This window comes from Siphateles boraxobius, unplaced genomic scaffold, assembly GCF_051911475.1.
Source record: "Siphateles boraxobius isolate OS27281-9 unplaced genomic scaffold, OSU_SipBor_1 18, whole genome shotgun sequence".
NCBI classification, from domain to species: Eukaryota; Metazoa; Chordata; class Actinopteri; order Cypriniformes; family Leuciscidae; genus Siphateles; species Siphateles boraxobius.
The window spans coordinates 11,030,416-11,053,259 of NW_027508788.1; the positions used below are offsets into that span (position 1 = coordinate 11,030,416).

Here is a 22,844-nt window from a genome sequence, read left to right on the forward strand (position 1 = left end):
CATCTAGAGTTTTATGACAGAGCTTTGTATTTCAATTAATGCCAGGATTGATAGCTGCACATTTTTATAGCAGGTTTTTAGGATAAACTGATTTATTTTAGGTTAATCAGTGACAAACAGACAAACCTTCTTTTGGCGTGACCTTACTTTTATTTGTTTTTTCTTACTTTTATTTATATTTTCTTTGAAAAATGAATGATGCAGTATTCTTCATAGAAACATGTAATAAACACAGCATAGTTGATTCCTCATCAACAGTAGCCTACTGTTGAAAGCAAGCCCAAAATATCAAACTTTTAAAGCTGTAAATGTAAGTATAGCTGAAATTAATTCTACTCTGTTGTATACACATACCCCCGGTTTCACAGACAAGGCTCAAGCAAGTCCCAGACTAAAATACATGTTTGAGCTGTTTTATGTGAAAGGAAATTGCACTAACATAACTTAAAATGTCACAGTCATTGTTTTGTCTCAAGATGCACACCAGTAATGTTTTTTTATAAGGCACATTTATAAAGCCCACTTAAAAGTCCTAATTAAACTAAGGCCTAATCCTGGCTTAATCTAAGCCCTTTCTGTGAAACCAGGCCATAAAATGCAGACACAATTTTCAGCTGGACAGTGAGCTCAAATAGTCACACTGTTCTCAATGTAGTCTGGAGACAGGTAAGGATAGGGCAACACCAGCCGGCTGTTCCTGTCTGTGATGTCTTCTGCTATCATCTTCAGCTCTCTCTGGACCTCCTCCACAAGTTTGACGGTTGCACCACTGCGGAAGTACCACTCATTATAATGGCACAAGGGTACCTATAGAGAAAGTAATGGCTGGATGAATAACACATCTGCATCCCACAGTAAATATACAGTATTAAGTCCATGCAGCGATACCCTGGAGGCCAGTGTAAACACTCACAAAGTCAATGGCAGGCTGAGACAGTAGAGATAGGACACTAAGGACGTGGCAAGAGGAGTTCACCTCCGGAAGGAAGGAGAAAAGATCTTCCTCAGACACTGAGTTTTTGGTCTGAGAAGGGGGGCGTGACATGGCCGCTGGACTGTTCGGTATGCAAAGGTTAAAATCCAACTAAATGTGAAGAATGAGTTTCGTAAATTTGCATTAGCTAAGTTGACATTATATGCTGTTTTGGAGAACCTCTGTCCATTCATTAATAACTGAACATACCTGAGAGAAGTTCACAGCTGCATGAAGCGCTGAGCAGGAGAAGATCACCATGGTTACAAACTTGCACATTTCAGATGCGGTCTGAAATGACTGTGGAACTCCTAGAGATGATATGAAGGCAAAACAAAGATCATTTTATGCAATTTTACATCACTATGAAGAATATATGGAGTAGATGGATAGTAAAAGTGACGTGTAAAAGTGTTCATGATAAAGAATCTTTTAAAATGTGTTTCGGGTTCTTAGAAGGCTTCGGGTTTCATATGGCTTTGAACGTTTATAAATGTAATCAAATTTAATGACTCTGATGTGGTGTAACCATCAAGTAAAATATAATAAAATATTTTCCTTAAACATTGAACACATGTGTGTACATATCTTAATTATTAAAAAATGTAAATATATTTTTCAAGCTATACATTTCTTTTTTTCATATATCATAAATTGTTCATTCATAAAAAATATTGTTTCTGGGGAGTTGCACCACATGACATCGTACAACCTGAACTAATCTAGCCTTGTCATGTTTTCAGAGACATTTGCAAAGAAAAAATGTAGAAATTACATCAACTGATTATCTATATTTAAGTTAATTCGAGGCTGGGTCCTCTTACTCATTTTCTATGGCCTATGAAAGTGTGGAGAACTTTGTCTTCAGTAAACTCTCTGTCAACTTGTTTGACTTCAACTTTGACTCCTGGTCTTCACTGAGCATATTGGTCTCTTTAGTGGTCTAAGTCCCTGTTTACACCTGGTATTAAGATGCGTTTTGGTTGATCGGTTCACAAGTAAACAAGGGAGACCTGTTTACACCTGGTGTTTTAATCCGTCTCTTTTACTGTCCTAATTTCTTTGATGGGAGGGTCTATGTATGTGTTTTTTCATATATTTTGATCTGATGGACAAAATAAGCTTGTGCAATTCACATATGAATGCGACCGGAGACAATGGAAAAACATACGGAGAGCAGCAGCTTTTCTTTCTGCTCTGACGCCCACGCCGAGCGATGTGAGTGCATGTTAGAAAAAAGGAATGGTGAGAGAACATTGTGCTAGGTACATTTTTCGTCATCAAACCAAACTCAGGTCTCCAGCCGACAAAGTTTAATCCCGTCTGGCTAGTGCACTTCCCGTAATGTTTACGCATCAGGTCAGTAAGCGGAGAGAAGACGGTCTTTTGTGGCAGTTCGAACACATTCGACCACATGAATATTTACACTACAGTTGTAATCCGGTCAAATGCCTTTTCGACTACCTGTGGAACTGGTCCAAAGTGGACAAGCTCAAAATGTTTTAGACCCCGTTAACTCCTGTAACCACGGGCAACCCCTTCTATGGAGGTCGACATATTGTGTCGTCATGTTTCTACAGTAGCCGACAGCGAACACACAGCGCTACAGAGCGCGTTTCATCACTACCTTGAAAAATAAGTTTTCAGTGGTGTATAAAGACCTTACTTAAAATGAGCAGTTTCTTTCTACACACACCGCGGATCCCTTACATTGAAATGCGCCGACATGTTTCTACAGTAGCCCTAAACGGACAAACGCGTTTCGTTACTATGTTGCTCTTCGTGCAAAGAAGCAAGCTTAGTTCAGCGAATAAAACACTGAGACAATTATGAACAAGTAACAATAATATTCGCAATAACATATAGTTTTACTGAATAATTAAGTAAACAAAATTTTCTTAATTTATCCTTGTAAAGAAACCTCATTGCTGAACTGGCTACTCTCTGCTGTCTCAGACGATGACATATTTTCCTGTCGGCCACCGTAACTTTTGTTGGTTGCATTTCGTAACCTCACCACTAGATGCCGCTAAGAATCACACACTGCACCTTTAATACCAGGTTTAAACAGGCCCTATCTGTCATTCCCCTACAAACCTATGTGAGTAAGGCCAAGGAATCCCTCCGTGAAGATCTCTCTAATCCAGTTTTGTAGTTCACAGTCATGCTGGACGTCCTCATCGTTACAGTAATACAAACGAATCCAGCCTGCAACAAATCTGAATGGGAAATGCAAATCATGTGCTTACTTCAAACCTAAAGACACAGATTCAGAAAATGCTGAATGCTGATGATGTACCTGTGTAGAGCGTCCCAGACCCTGAGAGCATCTTGAGCGTAATAGCAGATAGGTAGTGCATCCAGTCCTCTCTCTTTTACGTCATCTGGCACACACATTGAGCTGTAGCTGAGGCGTTGTGTTGCTCGAGCCATCAGCAGAGGAATTGCCTCCAGGCCACAAGCTATTGACTATAGAGAACAGAAACATAAACATTAGAAAATTAAACTAAATCAGGAGTTAAAAATAGATTCTCTCTTTCACTCCCTTCACAAAGTATTAAGTAGAAAATGAATACCAACCTTGTCAAAAACACCTTTTGTGGCCAGAAGAGTGGCTCTCGCCTGAATGTTAATCTGAAGTGTGCTGCGGATATGAGGCATCAGGAGCTGAAAAACAAAGGCACAATTTATAGGTTTAGTTAACGAAATCAAACTTTCACTCTTAAGTCCATTCATGGTAAATCCATTCAACTCTTTAAAGCATCAAAATAATCAATTAACCACAAAAGCCCGGAACGGCAGGCTAAGACAAAATGGGTGAAATGAATTTTATTTCAGTGCCTAATGAATTGTCTAATGAATTGTCTATATCGTATATGTCTGTAAAGAAAAGTAAATTATTTTTCTGATTGTTTTGGGTTTACTATGGAAGAGCATTTCTACCACATAAGAAAGAAATATGATTTGGTAAATCATAATTATGACATAAAAAGTCTCAATTATAAGATATTATTAAGCAATAATTAATAGATAAAAAGTCAAAATGATGACATAGGTTGAAATGATGGCAAAAAGTAATTATATGTAAGCCCACATAAGAAAATTAAAATGTTGTGTTGAATTTACTTTAAAAATGGTGCATGAATTTTTGCCACATTTTTTAAGTAAATCCAACAAAGAAAACCTTTGTTATACTTAAATATATGAGTTCACTCATCATACTTTACTTAAAAAATATTGAACAGAATAGAATCTACTAAGTAATTGCAAGTTGAATTAACTTGACATTACATTTTTTTTAATTAATTGAGTTGAGCCAACATAACAATTAGCTTTTGAATAAATCCGTGAAGATACTAAGTCAATATTATGACATAGTAAGTCATAATTATGAAATAAATATAAAAATGATGACATTCTAAAGCACCAATATGAGACAAAGTCTAAATTGGTAGGTCTCTAAAAAGTCTAAATCATGATATAAAATGTCATAATCATTACATTAAAAAGTCAATGATATAAGTCAATGTATACTTTTTGTGTCATGACTTAATATGCATAATTTTTATTTAGTATGACATAATTATAATTTACCAAAGCATGATATTTGTTTAGTATATTGTGGAAATGGGCTTCCATATACCTATAAAATAAAAGTTTACAAAATATGTCTTTTTTTGTTAAATTATGGCTTCCATCTCATAATTTCGACGTTTTATGCAATAATTATGACTTTTATGTCATAATTACAATTTACCAAAGCATTTCCTTCTTATGTGGCAGATATGTGTGTAGAATAATTGAAACACATTTTCACACAGCATAAAAAATAAATAGGAAATGATTTCACCTTTGCCTTCAGGGCTTCTGTAAATAACTGTTCAGCAGAGAAGATGAATTAATTTGTTCTGTATCTTTGGGCTGAGCATTGTCTGTTTCTACCTGGTGTAGAGGATGAATCTCCGGCAGCTGTCTGAGCATGGCGGTACAGCACACCTCTCCTAAAAGATGAGTGCGCAAGAAATGGGAAAGTAGTTGATGGACCAGGAAATCTGAATTACGGACCCACATCTTTGCTAACAACCAATCCGGTGCAGCATCAGAGGGCAAGAAAACAGGATTCTGTGGACCAGGAACCTGTTGAAGCTGAAATATAAGTATAGTTTAAGATATCAGCTTTAATTTGGTCAATAAAACTCAGCCAAAAGGAATTTTGTGTAACTAATCACAGATTGCTGACTATTACAATAACAAGTCATTATAAAACCATACTTGTATGGCAATGGGCTTTAGCTCTCCATGTCTGTTGTAATGCAGCAAACATAAGGGAGCAGACAAGTATGTCTGTTTCTCATTGATAATATTAGCAGGCAGCTGATCAAGCGCTTCATAATCCAGAAGATACACATGTCCTCTCTGTGGGAAATATATGTTATAAACAATGACAATTATGTTACAAAGTGATGAATACAAATGCCCTAAAAGTCACACTTGCACACAAACACACCTCCATCTCCTGCTCCAATGATGAGTCCTCTGGTAGAAAAGGTCTGACCATCTCTGAAGTGACAGACAGGTTAGGTGGCAGATTATGGGTCTGTCTGATATACAAAGGATTGCAGCCATTTAGGCACTGGTATCCAAAGAATGCATCCTCATGCCAGTGATCCTGAACATATCCTACGTAAAAAATGCACAGCAAAAAATCATATATATATATAGTTTTATTACTGTAATTTGTAAAATGCAATCTATTTGTTTGGCATACTGGCAATGGTATTCTCTCTTCCATTGAAGAGGAAGAATGTCTCAAGTTCCTGTAGGCTGCTCCAAGATCTTCTTCTTTCAATAAAACCCTTTATGTAGTGCACATTGTAAACTGGGCTGACAGACAAACAAAGTGAAAATATCCCACTGTGAATTTTAGTTCAGGTGACATAAGATTGAATTAATATCAAACTAGTTTAAATTGAATCTATAATACAGTGCAACAATACCGTTGACGGATGTAACTCAAGTTGAGTCCTAGAGCTGCCACTTTGGACATGTTTACACAGTGAGGACCACCTTCGACAAATGTGCCCCATCTACAGATAAAAAAACTTATTTTGTAAGTATAGCTGCACGATTATTCATTAAAAGATTGTGATCTAGATTCAAACGCCCACACGTTCACATGATAAATGACAGCAATTTGCCTGTGTCTGTTAGACCTTTGAAAAAAAACACACGGCATTCAAATTTGCACAGCTGCTGACCCAGAGAGTAGTTAACATGTATAGGTATGAAACAGCTTCACAAACAGTTTTTCAACCACACAGTATTGTTCATTCTGCGTTGCAAATATTAAAATCATCAAAAAAAAAAAATTATAGTTTGGATATAAACAATGATGTCTATGGAAGCTATCACAATAGAGCAAATAACTTTCTGAAAGTAACATGGTGCTTCATCCAGTAATAAAACAAGCAAAGTATTTATGAGTGAGTCATTGAATCATTCACTCAACTCGATTTTTTAAAATAATTTACATTTTAAATAGACTGCAGCAATTAACAACTTCCCAGAACCTCTGGTAAATTATGTGTTATTTTGTTTAGTTGTCTGTTCAGAATCGTGATCTCAATTTGAAACAAAAAAACGTGGTTCTCAATTTATCCAGAACCGTGCAGTTCTAATTGATGTGTGAAAAATGTTTTACCTTATAAACTGTTGTTTATGTTGGAGATCCCTCTCCCTGTGGTCGGTTAGGATTGCTAATGTTTCCTCCTTTTTCAGACAGACTAAAGGAATTGTGGGAAAGATTGAGAGAATTTGATATAAAGTAAAGAAAATAATTTAAGAAAGAAAGAAAATAAACAGACACAGCTCACCTTTCTCATTCCGAAGCTCAACGCAACCATCTGCTGTCCGGATCCATTTATGGCAAGGAAAAACCTCCGTCTCAGGATCCTCAAAACTTCGTCTCACCTGCACATCCCGACAGTGCCAGTCCAGGTCCGGAAATCCAGGCTGAGCCTCAAGACGGAGTCTCAACAGAACCACAACACCAACTTCCTCTTTAGGCTTGATGACAACCGTACAAGCCTGTCTCGAAAAGAAAAACAGCACATTTGCATTGCATTCGCGCTAGATTCATTTACTATGGGATCACAGTATTAAAGACTGCTGCCATAGTGAATGACTTTGTTACTGTAACAGTCATTTGATATATTACATGCTAGCATATCAGTGTGGGTTAAAGTGCCTTAGCAGGTACTGGAGTGAACTGGAGCTGTTAGATACTGTTTTTTTAGATTATTTGCATTTATATTTATGCATTTAGCAGTTGCTTTTATCCAAACTGACTTACAAAAGAGGAACAAAAGCAATTTGTCGAACAGCCAATAATATTTGTAATGGCAAGTTTATTAGAGAATTAGATGAGAAAGCAAGCTACAGAAGAGGAGAAATGGAGAGGAATTTGTCGTGTGTGCGGTTGCAAGTGTTTGTGTGTAAATTGGTTTAAGAGTGTTAGGAAGTTAAGTGCTTGCTAAACATTGTTATAGTTTATGTAGTACGCAACCGTTCAAAAGTTTTGGGTAAGTGCGATTTAAAAAAAGAAGGAAACTAAAGCTTTTATTATCAAGTAGCAGTTAAGACGTGATTTCTATTTCAAATGAATGCTGTTCATTTGAAATATCTACACATCAAAAAATCCTGAAAAATATATCTCAGGGTTTACAGAAAAATATTTTTTCAACCTGATAATCAAAAGAAATGTTTCTTGAGAAGCAAATCAGCATATTAGAATAATTTCTGAAGGATCATGTGACACTGAAGACTGGAGTTATGATGCTGAAAATGAGGCTTTGCCATCAGTGGAATAAATTACATTTTAAAATATTCTAATAGAAAACAGTTCATTTAAATTGTAATAATATTTCACGATTTTGCAGTTTTTACAATATTTAAAAATACATATCATACTTCTGAACAGTAGCGTACATAATCGAAAATAATTATTTAATGTTTGTGTTGTAATATCTTGTGCATTACAACTACTAATGTATTTGAAATGAATGAGACTTTTAGTTTTTGACATAAATAGGCACAATGTTAATGTGGTTCAAAAAAGAAAATAAAAGCCAAATGAAACTGTATAGGCTTATATTCTTATGGTTTCATTGTATTTGCAAACTGTTAAACCCGTACTGTTAACTTCCTTAATTTCATCTGTGTTAAGAGTCATGTGATGTCTTCCCAAACAAGGTGAATGTCTTACTGAGTCTGGCAAGAGACGCTGGTCCACTTTTACTGGAGGGCTCTCGCACAGAGTACCAACCAACGAGATCCAAACGCTGCCATACGTTCCTGAGAGAGAAGATGCTGAGGTTCGAATGGTCACATGAAAGCCATCCATTTCTCACCATAGAGTTCCCAAGAATTAAAAGGTGCGGTCTATGAATGGAAATCATGCGTGAGTCGAAAACAACCTTTACAGTACACACACTCACAAGAGTTCAAGACTGCTGGAAATGAATGCATGGACTCCATGAAATCACAAGGACTCTAAATTACTTAGTAGTTCATTTAAAATAAATATTAGACAGAAACATAGCAAAATAATGTGCAAATGAAGAAGGAAGCACAAACAAATTGGAAGCAGAAGCAGTGGGGTGAATAGGAAAATTACTTTTGGATAAATAAGGAATATTCAAATGTTATCCAATGATAAGAAAGGTTAATTCCCAACTAGCAACGAGTTTGATACAAGATATCTGATATTTAATATTTTACATTTACATTTAATCGTTTACGCAGGTGCATGCATCACAAAAATCTCACTGAGTAGCATATATTTACTGGCATGTTACATTATATTAACCCTTTCACACATAAGTTTAAAATATTCGAACTATTTGTAGTTCAGAGAGTCCTATGCTTTCGTATTTTCACTCCTTTATTTTTATAATATCATCGTGATCTTTAGAAGATGGTAAGTTGTTTGCAAATATTTGCATATAACGCTATGTGACAAAAACGGCATTCCGAATTTGAATTGTAAATGCATTATTTGCCAAAATAAACAATACATTCCATCTAAGGACTAAAGCCACGTCAAAACGATATAATTAAAACTTTTTTTTAACTCTTTTAAAAAGTTTAAAGATTTGATATAGGCCTACCTTAGCCAACTTACTCTAAAGCCAAATCTCATTAGATCTTATTAGATTAACAACGTTTAGTGCTTTTCTTCTTATATTTTTCAAACTATGCTTTAAACGCGGTAACATGACACGATCAATACAAAAACAACACGAAAGACAATAAATGCGCAAGTAAAATTGAATGAACTTACCGTGCCAATACTGTCGCTGAAGATTCTGAACCGAGCGCATTGATGGAACTCAGTTTATCACATTATCACACGACCTCAGCCAATCGCGTGCGAGAGGAGGCTAGGCGCGCGCTCTTCCGGATATCATTGGCGTTTATGGTTATTTTAATTCTGAAGAGTTGTGACTTGTAAGTTCTTTTGTGGCACGTGGAACTTGTGACTCATGTAGTCTGCAAGTTTGCTATATGGAAGTTCCATTTACGTTTATTGTAAGTGTAAAGTGGATCAGCAAATAATTATGATCGTGTTTCAGTTTTTCTGAATTTCTAAAGACAGATTTCTTGAAACCATCGCTCACTTTCTCAAAACCTTAAACACAAACCCAAATTTTCAAACCACATTCAGAGAACCTCTGACTCTTCTGGCAAAATAAAACAACTGCCTTACAACTATTTTATCTGTGTTCAAAATCAAACAATGCTTTCAGATCATACAAACAGCGAGTAAATATTAGAGCCTACAGATCATTCATTAGAGACTTCAGAGAAAAATGGAGAACACAGAACCCAAAGCATGCAGTTACAGAAACAAGTATAAATATTTCGCAATTACGTAAAAAAGTATAGTAATGAAAACGTACGTAGGTGAAAAAAATGTATATGCACTGCAAGTGTTGTACTGAATATTGTATAGTTGTGAATGTCTGTATATTCAGCACTTGCATACTGTGAAAATACAGTGACCCAACTGTAAAAGCCAAAAAGGTTACAGTAAAAAAACTCTAAAGGAAAAGCATGTTACAGTTGTGCAAGTGCAGAACCAAGGTCAGTGAGAGAAATTGATTCTGCTTCAGTATCACGTCTTCATGTCGGGTCCGCATCACAGACAATATCATCTTTGCAGGGAAAGGGAGAAACCATAAAGTCAGATCCAGCCTTGACAACATTCTCCACACTGTTCCTCATCATCATCATCTTCCTCTTCCTCCTTGTTCATCACCTCTTACACACATACTCTTCCTTCTCTCCCTCTTACAGTATATTGTTTCCATCCATTATTGGTATCAACATTCACTCAGTGCAACATTTTGGGTCAATTTTGCCTCTAAACTGATTTGTATTAGTTGGTTTGTTCTCTTTATTTGGAATAAGTGTGAACAATTTCTAAAAAAAAAATCGTTGTGTGTAACCGATGACAACTGTGTGACAATAAGTGCATCAGTTGCAAACAGTGTTTTAACTACCTGGACTTGTTTAATGTTTTACAGAAAGAGTGATTTATTCGACAAACTGGTTCAAGCTAATTGAGAATTTGGTTCAGAGAATGGGATTTAGTGTTTTAGCAATTCAGAAAAAAATGTTTAACAACTGTTGTATATATACAATGTTATAGTTGTAAACTTATGAAGAAAAAAAAAGTAATGTTCCCTGACCGGGAATCGAACCCGGGCCGCGGCGGTGAGAGCGCCGAATCCTAACCACTAGACCACCAGGGACATACAGTTCATGTGATTCAAGTAGATAAATGTAGACTCCCTGAAATAGTATTGTGGGTTTTTTTTCAAATAATGTGACTTTTTTTGTAGCGATTAAAATTTTATTTTGCCGGTTTTATATAATAAAATCATACACAAGTTACCGTCTTTAATTTATATACTTTAATTAACATATTTGGGAAATAGTGTGGTCGTAGATAAAAAGTTTTATTACTGATCAATGTGCTTAGAAATTGAGAAAATGTTTTGTGTTCCAATATAGACTTTAATAAAATCTGAAGGGGAATGAATAAATAATTGTATAAACTCTAGTATTATGTAAAGTGAGCATCCTTCAACAAGACCTCGTGGCGCAACGGTAGCGCGTCTGACTCCAGATCAGAAGGTTGCGTGTTCAAATCACGTCGGGGTCAGCGCTTTTATTTTCTCTCCTCAATGAGATAACAAATAGATTCGCTAATGAAACGTAGTAAAGCATTTTTTAAAAGTCCTGTAAATGTGATTTTCAATACACTACATAACAATAAAGTATCTCACACACGTACACACAGGATTTCTTTAGAAATAACCAACATTTAATAAATACATGTTTTTTATGTAACAAAAAGTGTTACAACAACAGGCATCAAAAAGTGACATGATGAGACTGACTGGTCATGTTACTGGACTTTTATTGTGAAGGAATGTTGAGGACTGAGTTCATATACAGCAGATATCATGTCCGAAGTCCTTCAACCCTTGCCCTACACCTATCAAACTAGTTGTAACTAATTGTAAAGAACTTTTAACAAGGCTCTTACATTTCGGCACAATCATTATTCTGACCTGCAGATACCCACACTTGCATATTTGTAACATATTGTCAAGTAGGCAAATCATAAGTTCATAATAAAAAGCCTACAGAAAATTGAGATTTTACGGTTGTGAAAAATGTCTAAACATCCTTTATACTCCTGCAGTCAAAGAGAACAAAGCAAAAAGTGGTAGTTCTGTGCAACTGTTGACTTCCTCTTTCAACAAGCGTCATTTCCTGTGTGATATTTGGACACACATTTGGAAAACATTTACCACGACACATATGCATTAACACATACAAAAATAATAAAAAGACAACCACAATACAGTCATTAGACTGACAACATTAGCAACATCATAGCATCTACAAAACACAAAACATCAAAATTTAATTTAATTGATGACTTACAATACATAATTAGAACTTGGTTTTAGAACATTTGATCACTTTATGAAACTCTCGCCATAAGAAACAGGTGCTTGCGGCTCTGTTTTGTCATCCTACATATTAATTCAAGTAGAGGCTTTGCGTGCTTATAAAATGCACAATTTTTATTGCTTCCAAGTATTCACAGGTTGTATCCACAGAGAACCTTTTAATTTTGGATTTACTTCACAATAGACTTTGTGTTGTTCAGAAATAAGAGATCAGGCTTGTAATTTGGCGGGTTGGCCAGGGGGTCATAACCTAAACGACTTAACATCGGGACAAGGCTGGCCATATCATTCACCACATCAGCAGGGATCTTGCCCACCCATTTAAACAGAGCATCCACATTCACTGGCTTGACGACTTGATCAGTTGACAGTTCCACTCTGTAAGAGAAACAGGAATAAAAGAGACAATGAACAATCATATAGATTTAGAAAGACTTGCAGACAAGCCCTAAGTGCTTGCCTAAAACATCATGAAAATAAGATAACCTGCCCTCTAGAAGTTAAGTGCAGTACAAACTGACAATTACAAAGAACTTTTAACGTCTACCATTGGTTCCATTATTATAGGACTGTGATGAAATTAGTGCTCACCAGATGTCTTTGAAAATACTTGCTGGTCAAACAAACACCCCATTTACCCCTAAGCCATTTGTTTTACATATCATATTACAATGTAGTGGCATATTTACATTGAGAATGCTAAATCTAGCCTAGCTCTTGAAACGTAAACCTGCATGTCTGACCCATTGTCCGGAAAAGCCAAAGAGGTAAAAGGAAATGGTGAAATAAATTATTGACGGGAAGGTTTTTCTTTCTTTTACTTATATTTTTTGAAGTATATATCACTATGAAATACAGAGCCCCGCACATTACATATGGGGAAAAAAAGATATTGTGGCCAAGTATTAGGTTCCTATGTTTTAGGTAAATTATGTCTTCATTTTAAGGCTGGATTACACTATTTTTGACTTTTGCCCAGACTTACAGTCAGGAGTCAACAATTTGCAGATTTTCTAGCTTCAGACTATGATTCTTTCTAGTCGGAGGATATCAAACACGTTACATATTTTGAGCTGGTTTTAAAACACATTGTTTTCATTTGTCATATACCTCCTAGCAATGATAAGGGACATGTGCTTGAGTGTGTGATTCTCAGTTATTTAGTGCGTGATGCCCAGATGTTAAAAATCATGTAGCCCTGGTTTCACAGACAAGGCTCAAGCCAGTCCCATCTATCATTGTTTTATCTCAAGCAATGTTTTTTTCTAAGGCACGTTTAAAAAAAAAAGCTACTTAAATGTCCTAATTGAACTAAGGCCTAACCCTGGCTTAATCTAAACCCTGTCTGTGAAACCAGGCCTTAGTGTATTCCAGGCTCCCGGCCTTTAATTAGAAAATGAGGGAACAGATTAGTTTAATATGCCACGATTTAACTTAAATGAGGGAACGAATTAATAAAACATGGACACAAATGAATAAGTCATGGTAACCAATTCACATACAATTGACATACCGTGAGCCTCAAACACCATTGTTTCCTCCTTCATATGTAAATCTCATGTTTGCAAAATACCACTGAAAAACGGGCACGTTGCAGTCAGGCTCATTAATATTTACGCCCCAAAATTTGCATATACCAGCCCATGTTCTAGGCCAGACATGGACCTGCACAGCCGAATCATCAGAAGTTCTGCAGGCATTGTGAAAAAGCAAACAAGGACAATAGCAAAAATGGCAGATCGTGGATATAAATGTTATGTTCTAGGCTGCGCTTTTCATACCCTTCCCACAGAACAGTACTGTCAACAGGCATGGTTGATGTTTATCTACAACAGGATATCGCACCATTTTAATTCAAAGTTGTTAGTTTGCTCTGCCCAAATCACCACTGACAGTTTTTCGAACCTGTGACAATATCAAGCAGGTTTTGCTCATCATTTGATCCTGAAGAAGGGGGCAATTCCAACTATATTGCCATTACAACCCCTACCGCAAGCAGTAAGATTTTTGACTGTTGAAGCCATTTCTGTTTAAATTGAAAGTTTCTTAGTGAGCTAACAATATTAACAATAATTTTCCCCAAGTTGTCGAGATCGAACTCAAGATGCTGTTACAGTAACGTTAACCTTAGCCAACTAGCAAACTCCAAGTAACAAGCATAGAAAACTAAATAGTATGAAGACCTATTTACACGGAGGTTAATATTATTTGGGGCCCGTGTTGTCATATAAATCTACAAAACACAACTGTAGATACATCGGTCAATCCCTTTTGTCGGGTAGTATTATAATTTAGCCCATATTTCAACAACAACACATAACTCAGGAGCTAACTAGGTTAGTTTGGTTGCTTACAGATAGCTCACTCGCTCACGTGGCCTTCTCCACCACTTAAGTTGAAAACGATTGTCATTTGACTATGCATCCAGTCAATTTGTTTAAATATTTTTTGTTTGAGAACTGAAGTATGATTATTTTACACGTTTGTATTTCAGAGTACATCACAGCTCCTGCGTACAAATCTGTGAAACAGCCAATCAGAGCAGAGCTAAACATTATTATTCATGACCGTACCAAATGAGGTAATAACAGCCCAATTCATTGTAGAGTTGTATATATGGATATGTAAAACCGTATCTGAAGACTTTTTGCCCTTACCTAAGCCACATACCTTCTACGTAGATATCAGAGAACAATTTAAAATATTGTATCAATGCATTCTATGGCACCTTTAAATTACAGTAGTCAACATTTGAAGTGGATCAAAAAAGTTCATCAAAGTTGTCCTAAGACAAGAACGGGTATTGTTCAAAATTCATGTATAACTTTGATGAAAGGTTTTGATCCACTTCAAATGTTGACTACTTTATATCAGTGCCATTGTTTTATCTCAAGTAAACACCAGTAATGTTTTTTTTATAAGGCACGTTTATAAAAGCTACTAAAATGTCCTAATTAAACTAAGGCCTAATCCTGGCTTAATCTAAGCCCTGTCTGTGAAACCGGTTCAAAGTGTTTTACTTTGAATTATTTAGACAAAATATTTTAATACAGGCTATATATTGTTGTTTATCACCATCACCAAAAAAAAAAATCTCTCAAAAGTGTGACAGCCAATATATCAAAGCGCCAAACTCACTCACTTTGACAGTGAAACTCCTCCAACTTTCCCAATAAGCCGTTCGTGGTGCAGCACAGCGGTGTCCCACGGCAGATCCAGGAACTGAAGGAGCTTGTGCATCACTCGCTCAGGGTTCAGCACCAGCTGCTCGTAGTGCACGGGCAGACAGTTGCCATCAGTTGCAGCCAGGCACTGGTCATACATCACCTCCACTGCCCGGTTCCACTTCACCAAACAGTCCCGGTAACTCGTCAAGTCAAATCCAGTGATAGTCACCTTGCGGGAAATCATAGAGTGTACAGTGGCCCTGCCATCGCGAAGCATAAGAATAAACTTTGCTTTTGGGAAGAGCTTGGAGAGGTAGGAGAGGGACTTCAGAGCAAACGGGTCCTTATTGCAGAGCCTCGGAGCGGGCTCGCCGTGCCCCACTATGATCTCCAACAGGAAGGCACGGACAGCGGAGTCCAGGACCTCATCGGTGACGCCAGCCTCGTTGAGACGGAGCCGCTCACGTGCCGAGTGACTCCAGGTGGCCTGCATGGCTAACAGCCGGGGGATGACCCGGGTCTCCTCTCCGCACCGAACAAGAGGGTGAGCATCCAACATAGCACGCATTAGTGTGGTGCCGCTCCGAGGGACTCCACCAATGAAAATGAGAGGGGTTTCCTCATTGTACTCCTCAGGGAGCTGTAACGGGTCACTCAGATTTCTGCCAGCGTGTATGTTTACTACCCACCCGTGCTGTGCCATGCGAGAACGGGCATTTGGACAATCTATCGTGCTGAGGCCAAGATAAAATATTGTGATGGAGCTGATGACCCCGCAGATCAGGAGAACGTTGCATGTTTGTTTTCTCATGACTTATAGTTAGGGGAGAATGTGGTTGGTGGTTATAAAAAGCAGAATGAGATCGCCAAAACTGGTAAAACAGAAGGGGGGAAAAGGTCACGGGGGATCTTGGAAAGACAGAGTCAATGCTTTCCAGAAAGGGTCACGGTGAAAGAATGTAGCTTAGGTAAAAGTTAATGGGGGAGGGAAGGGATGTGCAAATTTTTTTTCCAGCCAGCAGCTCTTCAGGCTCTTGCCTGGGGCTTCAATAAATTTAGACTTGGTAAGTCAAGCCTTATGTTCTCTGTCAGCACCATTGTGCCTGTAGAAAGAAGGAAAAACGCTTTCAAAAACAGATTTTGCCAGGTCTGTTTCAGCATTGGCTACTATTGTGCATCTCAGGTTACATTAAATGTCACATCTAATACCATTACAGTACAACATTACCGTAATGGTATTAGACAATTAGAGTTAGCCAATTTGTAACTCAAGAACTACGCATAAAATGCAAGCCTAAACACTATAAAGGATAATGTAACTAGAAAAAACATGTAAAATCTGTGAAAAGAATGGTGTGTGTATCTTGACAATCTTTTAGGTACCATGTGTAGTTTAAGATTGTGAAGTTGTCCAGGTCAAAGTGGAGTAATCTAGTACAGTGGTTCCCAACCTTTTAGACTCATTATTCAACAGTATATGCTGTAATGAGGACAACACTACTTCTTCACTAACAAAAAAGAACCAGGTGTCTACAGCACCTTTTATAAATGTGAACATGAAACTTTGGCTAAACATGCACGCACACCTATAAGCACCAGCATCCTGTTGTGGGCAGCATCAGTGGTTGCTTTTAGTGATTGCTTTTAGTTTCCCAAATAACACACATGCACATGAAACTCTAACACCGGATAGTTGATCTTAAACTGATTCATCAGTATCCACATTAAAGCAAATGGAGTAAACAAAATGTATATAAATAAGTAAAATACAACTAAATGCCAAACAAATCTAGAACTTTCATGCTAAAATCTATTCTAAATTTACAGAAAAATTTAGGAACTGAAGCCACATGCAAATGGCACATAGGCTATTCTGGGTGGCCTTTTACGTGATAGGATTAAATTGCATACGTAGAAATTTAATTTGGAAAATAAAGCCCTGATATAGAGATGTTTGTGCGTGCATTATGCAAATTTGTAACCTCAACCTGTAGTTGCTTATTATGAACACTCTAATTTAATAAATTCATCATATTAATAATGTGCCTATTAATAATCTAATCAATTATTTGTTAGTATTTTAGACCTAATGACGGTTCTCAAACAGGTTTCCCTTGAACTTTCATTGGTTGAACAAACAGTACCGCCCCTGACTCACGCCAATGGTTGAGCCGATGACACTCATTTAAAAAAAAAAAAAAAAAAAAAAAAAAAGTTATGATAGTGCCACAGTGGTTTGACATTTCAGTGAAATCAACGTAAGATTAACTTAGTAGCCTATAGTTGTTTCGGCATAAAAAAAGAAAGAATTTTAACAGGAAAAAGTATTAATCGCTTTAAACAGTGTATTTTCTCGCTACTTTGGTTGTTGTCTGGTGGTCTTCATCATTCAAGAGACTGCATGCGTCTGAAAACGCATTCTAACCTAGCATTTTTAAGCGCCTTCAATATTGAACCGCATTTTTGGATATAACATCAGGATTCGAATTCGCAAAGTGTTGCAGACAGAATATATTCAGTGATTCAGATCGTTGCCGTGTAATTTGAGGGAATCGTGAGCGTAACCTTACTGCAATAATGCAACAAGTCGACAGAGCTACAATGTGTGGTCGGTTCGCTCGATCATGATTCATGACCGTGTATAGTTGAAACATAGCTGAACACATTTTCACTTGAATAAATGTGATATGCATAGGTTTGCTCATAATTATAGTTGATATCACTTGGATATATTAGCTGTGACACGAAGACGTTTAAAATGGTCGTAAGGGAAATCCGAGACAATCTACCTGAGATCAAAGTTATTCCTCAGCACGATTGACTGGCGGCCTGCAACAAGGAAACTATGTGTGAAACAGTCACGACACGTAAAAAAACAACAACTCTTAGTTTAAATAGTTCAAGAGCGTGACGCGTCTTACCGTACAGAAAGTGCAACTCGAATCCTACATTCTCCAGTGTCTCTGATGAAATGCAGACGTAACGATGGTGTAAACGGAGCTATCAAGCTGACGTTGAGAGATAGTCTTTCACCGCGTGCACATTGCTCATGAATCTTCTTTCTGTCTATATGTAAGGATTCACTGTCAGACGATTTAAATTCAAGAGAAAACCTGAATTACAAGCAGATGTTTTAAATCCATACCAGTTACAACAGCACTATAGAAGAACTCTCAAATTTCATTGGTTACAGCAAACGTCTATTGCCAATCAGATGCTTTTCATTGGCTTTCTCTATGACATGTCATTGCTGTCATATATCAAATTCCTGTCGAATTTATATATATATATATCAGTCTCTTTTCTCATCAGAAGAATTGTCAATGATAATGTTTTTAATCAATGTCTTCATCAATATGTCAGATTTATTAGAAAATAGCGACTTGCAACTTCAGTGTTTTCATGCTGTTTGTGGAGGGCTGAAATTAGAAAACGTCTATTTATAATTCGTTTGTGAGACAAATGACAAAAGTATCACATTAAACAACTTTGTGGATAAAAATATTGTTATAAGAGCTCAGTAGAAACTTGCAGTCACACACTACATCTCATAATCACACAGGCCAATAGAGACAGTTGATAAACGACAAGGTTTGCTTTGTTCAATCACTTTGTTCACACTTTTAAAGGGTCAATGAAGATAATACAACATAATTAAATACCAAATTAATGAGAAGCAATACGGGAAGGATTTTGTAGAGGAAGTGAGATTGTCTTGACTCCAGAAGATTATACTTCCCCTCTGAACAAAGATCAATGCAACTGCAAATGGGTTTGAAAAGCTACTAATGCTGACAGAATTATATATGGTTTCATGTGCCTGTTCAATATATACATTGGGTTAAATAAATACACACTTTATAGACATCACTTTTTGCTCTAAATGTGCCCATCTATGGCTGACATATTTTCATTAATATAATGTTTTAGAGAGAATATATTTTATGTATAATATTAATTATATGATTAAGATTAACAGTATATACTAAAGTATTAGCACTGTCAACAAATCTGATGTAATTTTCTTCTGTGTTTGCGATTGAAAGCATGTAAAAAAAAAAAATCATTGTGTTTCCAGGGCTGATGCTACTGGTCTGTCTCCATCGCAGGGTCAGCAGATGCATCGCCTTCGTTCTGGGGGTCACCAGGCAGGATGTCTGTGACTTTCTGTATTAGTTCATCAATCTGTTCTTCTGTCAGTCTTTCCTCACTCTCCTCTACCATCTGTAAGGTTACGTCATATATAGGTTATACATCTAACATCCAGCACTGGCCATTCAGAAAATAGTCTTTTCTCTATACAATCTGTTCTATTAGTTTATTACAGGGGCACAGATAAATCATAGAGCTTCAGGGTACCAGATTAATAACATTTTCCTTGTAATAATATTAATAATGATACTCCTAATTAGTGTTGGGTGTAATGCATTACTAAGTAATTAATTACTGTAATTTAACTACTTTTCCCTTGAAAAAGTAAGGGATAACTCTTAATTTTTCTGTAATTTGATTATAGTTACTTCCATATTAAACAATAGTGGATTTGACATCAAAATTGAACATCTACTGTTAAAACGTATGTTTTTAATGTAATCTTCTTCCTTTAAATACTTTGTCAGTTCAAGAATAATTTATGCAATTTTATATTATTTATTTAAAAGAATTAAAAGAGCAGTTTCATGTCTATCCTTGTATTGTTCAACTGGTTTAGGTTGACCTGGGATTTAGAAAGTTATTAGTAATAAGTAATGCAATATTTTTTAGAGAGAGTAATTAGTACAGTAATCTAATTACACTGTTGAAGTAGTAATTAGTAGATAGCAAAATATATTACTCTTGCACAACCATGCTCATACTATTATATTATTATATGTAATATTCCACTGATTTTTTTGTCAAGGACGAATAAATTCTGTTTATCTGAAAATACATTTACCACTTCAATTTCATTGTTATTTGTTTTTTATATTCTTGTATGCTTATTTTTCCTTTAAGTTTAACTTCTAATCCACAATGTGAATATTTGCTTATACACTATCGTTCAAACATTTTGGGTCGATAAGATTCGTTTTTTAAACTCTCTCATGCTGAACAAGGCTGCATTAATTTGATCAAAAATACAGTAAAACAGTAATATTTTGAAACAGTGTCACATGGTTCTTTGGTGTATAGAAAGTTCAAAAGAACAGCATCTATTTAAAATAGATATTTATTTTGTAACATGTTGTCTTTACAGTCAATTTTGTTACAATTAATGTGTCCTTGCTGAATAAAAGTATTCATTTCTTTTTATAAAATAATTAACTGTTCCCAAACGTTTGAATGGCACTGCACATTCTCAGTATTTCTCAAGAAATTGGCAATGATGTAAAAAAGGAGGAAGGTTATGAAAGTGTCTCACCAGCTGGATCTCAACAGCAGTCTGGGGTCTGTGGTTAAGGAGCTGCAGCTTTTCAGCTCTTTAAACAGGAACAGAAAAAGAAACCGCAGTCAACTCTTGGCTAAAAAACCCAGGTTCACTCATTATCAAGTGCAAAAAAGCAACTCAGACGAGTAATGTAGTCTCACACATCACATGACACAAATCTTCATAATGATGCATCTCAAACTCAGAGTTAGAAAGTGGTTGTAATACACTGCATTTAATGTGACAAAGTCTGCATTTGTCACAATATACCCATTTGTGACAGGTCTATACATTTTTTTCTATACAAAAATGTCTAAAGCAATTGTTTAAAAAGAAGAACCAAAACTAACTTAGTGAGCTTGTGAGGCAGCATGGCAGTGAGGAACTCCTTCACGGTCTCTGGTTTCTGATGAACACATGGCGTCTTGGACAGGTACTTCAGGGTCTATTGAGGCATATACATCAAATGTTAAAGGGCATGAGTGAGGAAGATTTTGAAGAAAACAATTTCACAAAGATGGAAATATAAATATCATCTTTGCTTTAAGTCACATCAAAGACAAGCACCTCATACATGATGGTGTTGAGATTCTGCTGCCCGGTGCTGTGCTTATTTTTAACCATCTCCTTTCTTTTTTCTTTCAGGTCTGTCAGCAGCTGATAGACCTGGTGGAGTAGAGGGCATTTGTACAGCCAGGAAAAAAAACTGCAGGCATGCATTTTTGATAACACACACATTTAAAATGTTCAACACACAAATGGGTCCAAATTGAATCTAAAAATGTTAAATGCATACTGACCTCATAATTGCTCAGCATTGCAGCATTGGCGTCCCTCCTACAAACAAAATTTTTAAATTAGGATTAACTTGTGTTAAATTATCTAAAAGTATTTTAACAGCAGCTATAATAGACCTTTATGGAAGCTTGTTTCCGCCACGGATTAATAAAAAAAAAAGTTAACTGCGACTTTTTAACTGACAATTCTGACTCTTTATATCACAATTCCGAGTTTATGTCTCACAATTGTGACTTTTTCTAGAGTTTATATCTCGCGATTCTGAGAAAAAGGCAGAATTGTGAGATAAAAAGTTACAATTACCTTTAGCCTCAACACTTTGGAGCACTGCAACAAACACCACTGCATTTTGTGCATTTGAAATGTATGCATGTGTGTGAGCAGTGGGACTGCACTATATTTACAAAAAAAACCAGATAATATATATATATATTTTTTACACTGGACACTCCTGCCCTAAACACTATTTATTGACAAAGTCGGTCCTGGATGGCCACTGTTCTGCAGAGTTTAACTCCAACTTGCCTCAACACACTCTGGAAGTTTCTAGTATGTCTAAACTGGTTTGTGTGTTTAATTGGGTTTGGATTGGAACTAAACTTTGCAGGACAGTGGCTCTCCAGAACAATCCCTGGTTTAGGAAGTTCAGGTGGTGACAGAAACTGGGCTGTTTTTTTGGTGAACACCATCAACTGGATCGAGTTTAATATAACATTGATCGTTAGAAGACAACATTTTGTCACGTTAACTGTTTTAACATTCTTTTTACGAATACTCGATTTCTTATATTCAGTGTGAGCTGCTCTCAAAGTATTTCAATCTTTTTGAGTTTTATTTCACTTGGATTAATAGTTCGTGTTGATGTCTATTCATGTTGATTATTTGTTGCGAGTTTCCCAAATTGCTCTCGATATTATTAGCCATATACAATACGGCCGTATTCAACACGTACTATGAAGATTATACAGTCTTTACAACCAAATGTATTTCAACAATTAGTGGTGACTATATATTGTATTTCAAACAGATTAGCTAGTTAGAACAGCTCATAATCAAGTTTATCCGAGAGTTATTATGGCTGGAACTACTGTACATCATATGCAGAGTTTACGGCACAGAGTGACCACCACGTGAGCCGCATATAATCGACAGTTCATTATACATTTGGAAAATTAATTAACTCATCAGAGCGACAGATACTATTGTTTTCAACAAAATACCAACTATTATATGGGTTGAGTGAGTTTGACTTCAAACGTCTAGAAGTAAATTAGACCGCTTACACTTCCATCCTGCTTTCCTTGTTGGTTCGACAGCTAAAAACGATCCGGCGAGAAAACGAAGCTTTCTGTTAAACGTTCCCACCCAGTTGTGATGTTCACATTTGTTTATAGGCTTAAGTATTCCTGTAACTATTAAACCCTAATGTTTTAAAAATAATTTTAATACAA

At 36.4% G+C, this 22,844-nt stretch overlaps 3 protein-coding genes and 2 non-coding genes across 7 annotated transcripts in view; 1 reads left to right on the forward strand and 4 right to left on the reverse strand.

Annotated features, from left to right (window-relative positions):
• Positions 1-18,363, reverse strand: part of tpst1l (tyrosylprotein sulfotransferase 1, like) — a 72,443-nt gene extending 54,080 nt beyond the window's left edge. The window contains exons 1-3 of one of the 3 annotated variants that reach the window (XR_013204950.1): positions 18,110-18,344; positions 15,164-16,291; positions 11,952-12,399 (exon numbers count right to left, since the gene is read on the reverse strand). Coding sequence is in view for 2 of the 3 variants with exons in the window: in XM_077233531.1 (XP_077089646.1) it covers positions 12,192-12,399; positions 15,164-15,999 (1,044 nt within the window). In the remaining variant the exon portion in view is untranslated. Of the gene's footprint in view, positions 1-11,341; positions 12,400-15,163; positions 16,292-17,977; positions 18,056-18,109 lie in introns of those variants that run through there. The other 2 variants (XM_077233531.1, XM_077233532.1) reach the window with 2 other exon arrangements.
• LOC143741127 (polyunsaturated fatty acid lipoxygenase ALOX8) lies at positions 131-9,455 on the reverse strand. Its single transcript, XM_077233490.1, has 15 exons — positions 9,315-9,455; positions 8,238-8,413; positions 6,847-7,060; positions 6,675-6,756; positions 5,971-6,060; positions 5,742-5,857; positions 5,481-5,653; positions 5,246-5,389; positions 4,916-5,119; positions 3,554-3,640; positions 3,273-3,442; positions 3,071-3,192; positions 1,184-1,284; positions 914-1,084; positions 131-807 (listed from the first exon to the last, which is right to left on the reverse strand). The coding sequence occupies exons 2-15, from the start codon at positions 8,373-8,375 to the stop codon at positions 628-630; spliced, it is 1,992 nt and encodes a 663-aa protein (XP_077089605.1). The 5' UTR covers positions 8,376-8,413; positions 9,315-9,455; the 3' UTR covers positions 131-627.
• On the reverse strand, positions 10,717-10,788 carry trnae-cuc (transfer RNA glutamic acid (anticodon CUC)). Its single transcript has one exon. It is a non-coding gene; the product is annotated as a tRNA-Glu (tRNA).
• Positions 11,130-11,201, forward strand: trnaw-cca (transfer RNA tryptophan (anticodon CCA)). Its single transcript has one exon. It is a non-coding gene; the product is annotated as a tRNA-Trp (tRNA).
• Positions 18,364-18,520: 157 nt separating the features above from the next.
• Positions 18,521-22,749, reverse strand: crcp (calcitonin gene-related peptide-receptor component protein). The gene is made up of 6 exons (XM_077233542.1): positions 22,677-22,749; positions 21,396-21,432; positions 21,163-21,261; positions 20,946-21,040; positions 20,590-20,647; positions 18,521-19,412 (listed from the first exon to the last, which is right to left on the reverse strand). Exons 1-6 carry the CDS (start codon positions 22,682-22,684, stop codon positions 19,275-19,277), a joined length of 435 nt encoding a protein of 144 aa, XP_077089657.1. The 5' UTR covers positions 22,685-22,749; the 3' UTR covers positions 18,521-19,274.
• Positions 22,750-22,844: the final 95 nt, after the last annotated feature.